Consider the following 10,298-nt stretch of genomic DNA (forward strand, 5'->3'; position numbering starts at 1 on the left):
CCAGGGGGCGCCCAGCCGGCCCGCCGGAGTTGCTAGGGTAAAAATGTTCCGGAGAGCCGTGCACGCACGGCGCGCACACCTAAATGGAATGGATAGGAGCAACACATCTCGAAGAACAACAGTTACTACGGTGAGTAACCGTCTTTTCCGCATGGTAACCCTGGGGACCATTATCCCATCCCTGGATCCGGGAGACTGGTATGCCGCCCTCGATATGAAGGACGCGTACTTCCACATTGCCATTTACCCGCCACACAGACGCTATCTTCGTTTTGTCGTCAACCACCAGCACTACCAGTTCACGGTGCTCCCCTTCGGCCTGTCTATGGCCCCGAAGGTCTTCACCAAATGCATGGCCGTATTCGCTGCCGCCCTCCGCCTTCGTCGAATACACGTCTACCCATACCTCGACGATTGACTCATTCGAGGGACTTCCCAGCTGCAGGTATCCCAACACCTGTGTGTAGTCACGGATCTCTTCGGGAGGCTAGGCCTTATGGTCAATGTCGAAAAGTCTACTCTGACTCCAACGCAGAGGATAGAATTTATTGGAGCAGTTCTGGACTCCAATCTGGCCAGGGCCTGCCTCCCTCTGCCACGTTTTCAGGCAATGTCTTCGATCATTCGAAGTTTCCAATCCTACCCGACAACATCAATGCGTACCTACCTCGGCCTCCTAGGTCACATGGCGTCATGCACCTTTGTGACCCTGTATGCGAAACTGCGACTTTGGCGCTTTCAAATATGGCTCGCTTCACTATACCGTCCACACAGGGACAATACAGACTCCGTGGTCACGATCCCCGGGCCAGTCCTCGACTCCCTCACTTGGTGGTTAGACCCCACGGTAGTTTGCGCAGGGATACCGTTCCAACCTCCCCAACCCTCCGTGGCACTGACCACGGACGCATCATCTCTGGGTTGGGGTGCCCACCTCGGGAACCTACACACTCAAGGCCTCTGGTCACCCCAGGAGCTGGCCTTACCTATCAACGTGAGGGAGCTGAGGGCAGTCCGCCTAGCGTGCCAGGCGTTTCGAGTCCATCTACAAGGCCGCTGTGTATCCGTGTTTACGGACAACACGACGACAATGTTCTATATAAACAAGCAGGGCGGGGCGCGTTCTTCCCTACTTTGCCAAGAAGCCATCCTCTTGTGGGACTTTTGCATAGCCCACTCTATTCATTTAGTAGCATCTTTTCTCCCAGGAGTACAGAACACCCTGGCAGATCGCCTCAGCAGGTCATTGCTGTCTCACGAGTGGTCGATCCATCCCGATGTCATCCATACAGTTTTCCGGAGGTGGGGCTTTCCCCGAGTAGACCTCTTTGCCTCCAGAGAGAACAGGAAATGCCACATGTTCTGCTCCTACCAGGGACACTCCCCGGGCTCCCTCACAGATGCTTTTCTCCTCCCGTGGATGAGACACCTGTTTTACGCCTTTCCGCCGTTTCCCCTCATTCACAGAGTGCTGCTCAAGCTCCGGAGGGACAGAGCCAACCTCATTCTCATTGCTCCAGCATGGCCGAGGCAGCATTGGTACACCCTGCTGTTCGACCTATCAGTGGCGGCACCAATTCCCTTGCCACTGTGGCCGGACCTCATAACGCAGGACTTTGGCAGGCTTCACCACCCGGACCTGCAGTCCCTCCACCTCATGGCATGGCTCCTGGGTGGTTGAGCCAAGTGGAGCGGCGTTGTTCTGCTGCGGTACAGCAGGTGCTTTTGGGGAGCAGGAAACCTTCCACTAGGGCGACTTACCTCGCCAAGTGGAAGTGTTTCTCCCACTGGTGCAATCAGAACAACTTCGATCCTCATCTGGTGTCTATTCCAGCGATATTGAACTACCTTTGGTCCCTCAAGGAGCAGGGCCTCGCGGTCTCCTCTTTAAAGGTGCACCTGGCAGCTATCTCGGCCTTCCGACCAAGTGAAGGTGGCCGTTTTTTTTTCTAACCCGATGGTTTCCAGGTTCCTTAAGGGACTAGAACGGTTATACCCACAGGTCCGGCGCCTGGCCCCTACCTGGGACTTAAACCTGGTCTTAGCCAAACTTATCCGGCCCCCTTTCGAGCCTATGGCCACGTGTTCCCTTTTATATCTTTCCTGGAAGACGGCCTTCCTCGTCGCTATCACTTCGGCGAGACGAGTCTCAGAACTTCGCGCCCTGACAGCTGACCCTCCTTATATAATCTTCCACAAAGACAAGGTGCACCTGTGACCACACCCCTCCTTCCTCCCTAAGGTAGTGTCTGCTTTTCATGTAAACCAGGACATCTTCCTCCGTTTTCTTCCCGAAACCGCACTCATCGCGCCGGGAACAACAGCTTCATACTTTGGACGTCCGTAGGGCTCTCACATTTTATCTAGAGCGGACCAAACCCTTTCGGCGTTCGTCCCAGCTCTTTGTAGCTGTAACAGACCGCATGAGGGGCATGCCAGTCTCTTCCCAGCGGATCTCGTCTTGGGTAACATCCTGCATCAAGACATGCTACGAGCTTGCTCATGTTCAGACTAGCCATCTTACTGCTCACTCTACAAGAGTGCAGGCCTCTTCTGCCGCCTTCCTGGCCCATGCCCCCATCCAGGAAATCTGTCAGGCGGCTACCTGGTCATCGGTTCACACCTTTGCTTCACACTACGCATTGGTCCAACAATCCAGAGACGATGCAGCCTTCGACTCAGCAGTCTTACATTGTGCCACGTCTCACTCCGACCCCACCGCCAGGGGCGGCTCTAGGAATTTGGCCGCCCCAAGCAGTCATGCCTGCGGGAGGTGCGCCGGAGCCCCGGGAGCAGCGGACCTCCCGCAGGCATGACTGCGGAGGGTCCGCTGGTCCCGCAGCTCCAGTGGACCTCTCGCAGCTGCGGAGGATTCGCTGGTCCTGGGGCTCCGGTGGACCTCCCACAGGCATGACTGCGGAAGGTCTGCCAGACCTGCCTGCCGCCCTCCCGCGAAAATGCCGCCCCACGCGCGCGCTTGGCACGCTGGGGTCTGGAGCCGGCCCTGCCCACCGCCCAGGTAAGGCTTGGGAATCACCTAACTGGAATGCATATGAGCAATCACTCGAAGAAGAAAAGACGGTTACTCACCTTTGTAACTGTTGTTCTTCGAGATGTGTTGCTCATATCCATTCCAGACCTGCCCTCCTTCCCCACTGTCAGAGCAGCTGGCAAGAAGGAACTTAGGGGCGGATGGGTCGGCAAGGGTATATATCTGGCGCTATAGCGGTGCCACTTCAGGGGGCGCCCAGCCAACCCACCGAGTGTTGCTAGGGTAAAAAACTTCCGACGACCATGCACGCGGCGCGCACACACCTAACTGGAATGGATATGAGCAACACATCTCGAAGAACAACAGTTACAACGGTGAGTAACCGTCTTTTCTGCAGTCTGCTAATGTACTCTCTAAAAATTTCAGAAACTTCATCAAACGATTAACTAGCAAATCCTCATCTGATTGGAACAGTAAAATTGTTCAGCATCCCAGACAAAGTGATGGCCACAACTGCGGACCACTCATCTTAAAGGTATTGAATACCAAATTGCCATTATTATTGGTTATGTATGTTTAATTATCCAGGTTGAAAGTAAATGCCAGAGATTAGCAGTGGGCACTGCACCGGTATCCTTGCTAAGGTGTACGGGGTGGGCTTGTGGCCCCAAGAAGGGATGGGGTCTCCAGTGGAAGGTGTGGTGCTGGAGGACCAGATTCTACCAGCCAGCCCTTCCTGACAGCTGCTGCTGCAGTGGCCAGGAGCACCAGGCGCTTGTAAATCACTGTAACCCAGAGCCCCTTTCGCTCCCCCACTATAGGCAGCCCTGCCAGGAGCATTCAACAGCATTGCCGCACCCTGTGGCAGGGCCGCTGATGTGGGGGCCATGGGATAAAGGGGGCAGCGCCGTTAAAGCATAAAGCACTGCCACAGCAGAAGTGTAATGTCAGCCATGTAAGGGCCGGAACCAGTGGCCAGTTCTTACCGGTACACTGGACCGGCCCACTTTCACCTCTGGTAATTATGATATTTATTCTAAATATCAGTGTTAGTTTGCAGAAACATATTTGCAGCACAAAGACATCAGTACGGTAGAAACAAGACAAGAGGCTAAACTACGTTTAGAAGACATATAACAATTCTTCTAATGAAGGAGTCAGATAATTACTTTCTACCAGGTCTTGTGGACTCAGTAGGCACATGTGAAGACAACATGAAGAGTGGAATTCTGTCACATAGTAGACAGTTATCTTAGTACCCCTAAAGTGGGATCTCTCACAGGTTTGGTTCTGTAATGGTGACTATGAATCAATAATATCTTTAAGTACACAAAAATTTGAATGGGGTGAATGATTACTATTGATCGACCAGTTAAATGAAATTTGCATTTTTAGATACAGGTGCAGTAAAGTAAAAATTTGAGAAAATATGATTCCAAAAAAAGAAAAGATATGTTCAAACCATTGACTGGATTAAAATATTGGCAATTAATAAATCAAGATTTGCATTTTCAGTGTTGGTTGTAACATATTCATCATTTCATAACGCTATATTTATTTTTAAGAAAGCGTGGAGGACTAGTGCATATACTGCAACCTTATCAACTGTGAAAAAGAAAGTGAGGATTGCACGATGGTAAGAAACATAGCATTGAATGAGAAATATATGCCATAAACTGCCTAAGGATCATGAGTCTTGTAAAAATTCCACAACAGTAAACATTTTCTTCATGCTGATAGGCATATATTAGGTAATGCTCACATGTGGAAGGAATAGCATGAGTGAATGCAAAGTACGTGTAACATTATAACTTCTGTGATTTCATTTCTTAATTGTTACTTATCCAGGGCCGCCCAGAGGGGGGGGGCAAGAGGGGCAATTTCCCCCAGGCCCCGAGCCCCACAGGGGCCCCCACGAGAGTTTTTCGGGGCCCCTGGAGCGGGGTCCCTCACTCGCTCTGGGGGGCCCGGAAAACTCTTGCGGGGCCGGGCGCAGGAGCTTCTTCGCTCCTGGTCTTCGCCCGCAGGGGGTCCTTCCACTCTGGGGCGGAAGGACCCCCCCGCTGGCGAATTATCGCCGAAGACAGAGCGGGACCCGCCGCCGAAGTTCAGCTCGGTCTTCGGCGGTAATTCGGCGGCGGGGGGCCCTTCCGTTCCGGGACCCGCCGCCGAAGTGCCCCGAAGACCCGCGGTGGGGGCCCCCCCCCGCCGGTGCATTCCCGCCGAAGACCGGGCTGCACTTCGGCGGCAGGTCCCGCTTCGGCGGTAATTCTGCGGCGGGGGATCCCGCCACGGGTCTTCGGGGCACTTTGGCGGCGGGTCCCGGAACGGAAGGGCCCCCCCGCCGCCGAAGACCCCGGGGCCCCGGAATCCTCTGGGCGGCCCTGTACTTATCAAAGGTCCAGTGTGATTCTTGCAAGAGGTGGGCACATATACCCTGCATTACAGAAAGGAACCAATCAAGAAAACCTGCCAGATGAGAAGAAAGAGTACAACTGCAAGAAATGTGCATAGTTCACTTCATTACCCCCCCCAAAAAGCAATAAAAAACCCATTGTTTAAATGCCTCTTGTTCAAAACATAATGCAACCCAAAGAAATATATTTTTATGTATATATCAGATTATAATACATGTTTTTTACTTGAAAAAAATATTCTCTGTATTTGTGTCCATGTATATAATGCAAATTATAAAATTATAAAAGTAAATTTAAAAAAATGAAAGTGGTCTCATCATGGGCATGCTCCATACCCCCAAACCTTACCTCCCTTTTCACGTATTCTCACACAAAAAAGTGAAAGAGCACGCCTCAAGCATGCAATAGATCAATTTGGCACATTAGCCAGGAGGAAGCAGATCGTGAGTGTTTTCGACCACAGACCCCATCCCTCCCGATTTGCAACCCCATGGACCAGGCAGCAGCAAGTCTTGAGCAGGAGCCCAGACAGTTACATTGCCTGGCGGAAACTGCACCTAGTTGCAAAACGGGAGGGTTTCTAAACGTGTCGTCACACCGGCCCTGCACTGGACTGTGGGCACAATTTCTGCAGAGCCTGCATCACCCAGCGCTGGGAGGGATTGAAGAGAGACTTCCCCTGCCCTCAGTGCAGGAAAAGGTTTTGGAGGGGAAATATCCGGTCTAACCCCCAGCTGGAAGAAATAGCCAAGCAAGTCAGGCCTAACCCCGAGCTGGAAGAAATAGCCAAGCAAGTCAGCGCTCCCGCTGTGAAAGGGTCGGAGGGAGAGAAACTGTGTGAGGAACACAAGAAACCCTTAAAGCTGTACTGTGAGGAACATGGCAAACTCATTTGTGAGGACTGTGATATATCCTTTGAGCACCACGATGATCTAGTGTGTCCCATAGAGGATATGGCCAAGCGACAAAAGGTGGGAAATCCGAGTCATTTGTGGCTCATCTCAGGCTCCACAGGAAAGACCTCAGTGAGTGACTTATCCACCTACTCAGCAGGTGGCTTAGGGAGAGTGGTGCTGAGCTGCAACCCCAAAGCCCATGTGTCCAGATCCCCTCCTCACCAATGCTCCTGTGGTTAACTTTATGCATGTGGGACTACATTCACAAAGGAACTTTGGTTTTGTAACACCTAACTTCTGGTGCCTTGCCACCCAGTAGAATTCACAACCCCAAGTTAGGCACCCAGGCTCCCTATACAACGCATAGGGAGTTAGGCACCTAGGAATGGGATTTATAAAAACAGCATGCTGAGCAGGGAAATGCCTAAGATAGCTAGTAGGAAATGCCAAGGAGAGGGGTGCATCTTAAGCCCTGCCACTCTCACAGGGCCTAAGTCAGGGCTGGAGAGATGTGCCTCCGCCCACTTAGGATTCACAGCCATAAGCCCTCTCCTGAAATTAGGCATCTGAGCCATTTCTTGGAAAACACCTGACAGAAACCTCCCTTATGCCAAAGGGTCCAGCAGCTAGAGCACTCACCTAGGATGTGGGAGACCCAGGTTCAATCCCTGCTCTGCCTGAGGTAGAGCAGGGATTTGAACACCGTGCAGGTGACTACCCTAACCACAGAGCTATGAGGTATTTTGATGTGCAGGCTTTCTCAATCTCTACTGTTGAAGCTGTCCCACAGGGTATAAATACTTAAATAGTCACATAAGCAGGGCCTGAATCTTGGGTCTCCTACCTCTGGGCTGTAGAATCAGTCTCTCTTTTTGGCCCAGTGACTATTTAAATATGTCATACAAGTGGAGCAGCTTCAAGAGAAGAGACAGAGACCCTAATCCCTAGAATATACCATTGCTCAGTGTTGAGGGCGATCTCCTGATAGGTGGGAGATGCAGGTGTGAATCCTTGGTCTGCCTTAGACAGAGGGGGAAATTGAACCTGGGTCTCCCACATCCTGGATAAGTGCGCTGACCTCTAGGTTAAAAGTTATAAAGAGGACACTGCCTCCTTCTGCAGCCATACTTTATGCAGCACCTGATCTGGTAGTCGTGGGATAGGTGTGCTCTGAACATGGCTACCAGATCAGACCCCACAGGACAAGATAGGTGGGGGAATTTCAGAACAAAGAGACACTCCCTGCCTCAAAGAGCTCAGTTTCCTCCTTACTATTTGTTGTTTTACATGCCCCCTCATAAAAAAAACTCCCGGTAATTCTCTCCTTTCCAAGCTACAGTTAAACAGGTCAGGAGGTAACAAACTGCACACAGGAGCCTTGAGGGTATGTCCTTTGCTGGGAAGAGCAGTGCCATTTTCATTCAGTAACAAACTGATTTCTGGGCAAGTGAAAGTGAAACTTACTTTACTCCTCTTTCCTCTCTGCTAGGAGCCATGGCCTCGGCTGCTGCCACCAGCGACCTTCTGAAAAGCCTGCCACCAGCGACCTTCTGAAAAGCCTCCGGGACACAGTGAATTGCTCAGTCTGCCAGGATATTTTTAAAGATCCAGTGACCCTGGACTGTGGGCACAATTTCTGCCACTCCTGCATCGCCCAGCGCTGGGAGGGATTGAAGAGAAACTTCCCCTGCCCTCAGTGCAGGAAAAGGTTTCGGAAGGGAAATATCCGGCCTAATCCCCAGCTGGAAGCAATAGCCAAGCAAGTCAGGCCTAACCCCCAGCAGGAAGAAATAGCCAAGCAAGTCAGCGCTCCCGCTGTGAAAGGGTCGGAGGGAGAGAAACTGTGTGAGGAACACAAGAAACCCTTAAGCTGTACTGTGAGCATCATAACAAACTCATTTGTGAGGACTGTGATATATCCTTTGAGCACCGCTACCATGACGTGCTTCCCGTAGAGGATGTGGTCCAGTCATCGAAGGTGGGAAATCTGAGAGTCATTCGTGTTAGATTAAGTGAAATGGCAGTGATAAAACCCCACGATAAGCCGCCCTCCTCCTCCTGCTTCGGAGGAAGTGTCGGTCTAGCCTCGGGACTTCCAGATCCCAAGGGAGACAGAGGCTGTCCAACAAGAAGAGCCCTCGACTGACCCGCTTGTCCCAGGTCTCTCCTCATCCTCCTCCACTGACGAGGCGGTAGCCGGAACGTCGTCTGTAGGCCCTCCACCAATCGACCTGAGGGCCCACCAGGAACTCCTCCGGCACGTGGCACAGAATATGAACTTGCAAGTCGAGGAGGTCCCGGAGGTAGAGGACCCAGTGGTGGACATCTTATCATCTGATGCCCCCACAAGAGTGGCCCTCCCCTTTATACGGACAATCCAGGCCAACGCCAACACGATCTGGCAGTCTCCGGCCTCTGTCCCACCTGCTGCCCGCAGAGTGGAACATAAATATACAGTGCCTCCCAAGGGCTATGAATACTTATACGTCCATCCCCCTCCTTGCTCCCTCGTTGTCCAGTCGGTCAACGAGAGCGCGCGCCATGGCCAGCAGGCTCCAGCCCCGAAATCAAAAGACGCGAGGCGCATGGACTTGCTGGTGCGCAAAGTCTATTCTGCAGGGGCACTCCAACTCCGCGTGGCTAATCAACAAGCCCTCCTTAGACTCTACAACTATAATACCTGGGCAGCGGCGGACAAATTCAAGGAATTGCTCCCGCAGGACTCCTGACAGGAATTTGCGGCCATCCTGGACGAGGGAAAAAGGGTCGCTAGAACTTCCCTCCAGGCTTCCCTGGACGCCGCGGACTCAGCGGCCAGGACCCTAGCCTCCGGGGTTACTATGAGGCGTATCTCATGGCTGCAAGTCTCAGGCCTCCCCACGGCGCTCCAACACAAAATCCAGGACCTCCCCTTTGAAGGGCAAGGCCTGTTCTCTGATAAGACAGACCCTAGACTGCAAAGCCTAAAAGATAACAGGGTCATTATGCGCTCACTAGGCATGCACACGCCAGTGACTCAGTGCAGGCCCTTCCGCCCCCAGCCACACCGCTCTTACCCTCAGCCCAGACAGAGACAGGACTTTGCCAGAAGGCGGAGTAGAACCGGTCGCCGGAGGCAGTCAAGCAACCAAGGGGGCAGAACCAAGGTTCCTCCAAACCTTCCACAGGGCCAAAACCCTCCTTTTGAAGGTGCGCCCGAGGGCATCATACCAGTATCATCACAAGATCCGTTCCCTCCTTTCTCCAACCGCCTCTCCTTTTTCCTCCCTGCGTGGTCCCAGCTAACGTCAGATCGCTGGGTCTTACGCAAGCTGGAATTTGAGTACCACCTCCAATTTATTTCATGCCCCCCCTTCCACCCCCCTTCCTCCTCCCTCTTGCAGAAACATATTTGCAGCACAAAGACATCAATACGGTAGAAACAACACAAGAGGCTAATACTACGTTTAGAAGACATATAGCAATTCTTCTAATGAAGGAGTCAGGTAATTATTTTCTACCATGTCTTGTGGACTCATTAGGCACATGTGAAGATAACATGAAGAGTGGAATTCTGTCACATAGTAGACAGTTATCTTAGTACCCCTAAAGTGGGATCTCTCATAGGTTTGGTTCTGTAAGGGTGACTATGAATCAATAATATCTTTAAGTACACAAAAATTTGAATGGGGTGAATGATTGCTATTGATTGACCAGTTAAATGAAATTTGCATTTTTAGATACAGGTGCAGTAAAGTAAAAATTTGAGAAAATATGATTCCAAAAAAAGAAAAAGATATGTTCAAACCATTGACTGGGTTTAAATGCCTCTTGTTCAAAACATAATGCAACCCAAAGAAATATATTTTTATGTATATATCAGATTATAATACATGTTTTTTACTTGAAAAAAATATTCTCTGTATTTGTGACCATGTATATAATGCAAATTATAAAATTATAAAAGTAAATTTAAAAAATGAAAGTGGTCTCATCATGGGCATGCTCCATACC

The 10,298-nt window shown here is 51.2% G+C and overlaps 1 protein-coding gene across 1 annotated transcript; it reads left to right on the forward strand.

Moving 5' to 3' along the window:
• Positions 1 to 214: 214 nt before the first annotated feature.
• LOC123345850 lies at positions 215 to 8,473 on the forward strand. The gene is made up of 4 exons (XM_044982910.1): positions 215 to 358; positions 3,390 to 3,527; positions 4,558 to 4,628; positions 7,795 to 8,473. The coding sequence occupies exons 1-4, from the start codon at positions 215 to 217 to the stop codon at positions 8,258 to 8,260; spliced, it is 819 nt and encodes a 272-aa protein (XP_044838845.1). The 3' UTR covers positions 8,261 to 8,473.
• The last annotated feature ends 1,825 nt before the right edge of the window (positions 8,474 to 10,298 follow it).

This window comes from Mauremys mutica, chromosome 12 (genome assembly GCF_020497125.1).
Source record: "Mauremys mutica isolate MM-2020 ecotype Southern chromosome 12, ASM2049712v1, whole genome shotgun sequence".
NCBI lineage: Eukaryota > Metazoa > Chordata > Testudines > Geoemydidae > Mauremys > Mauremys mutica.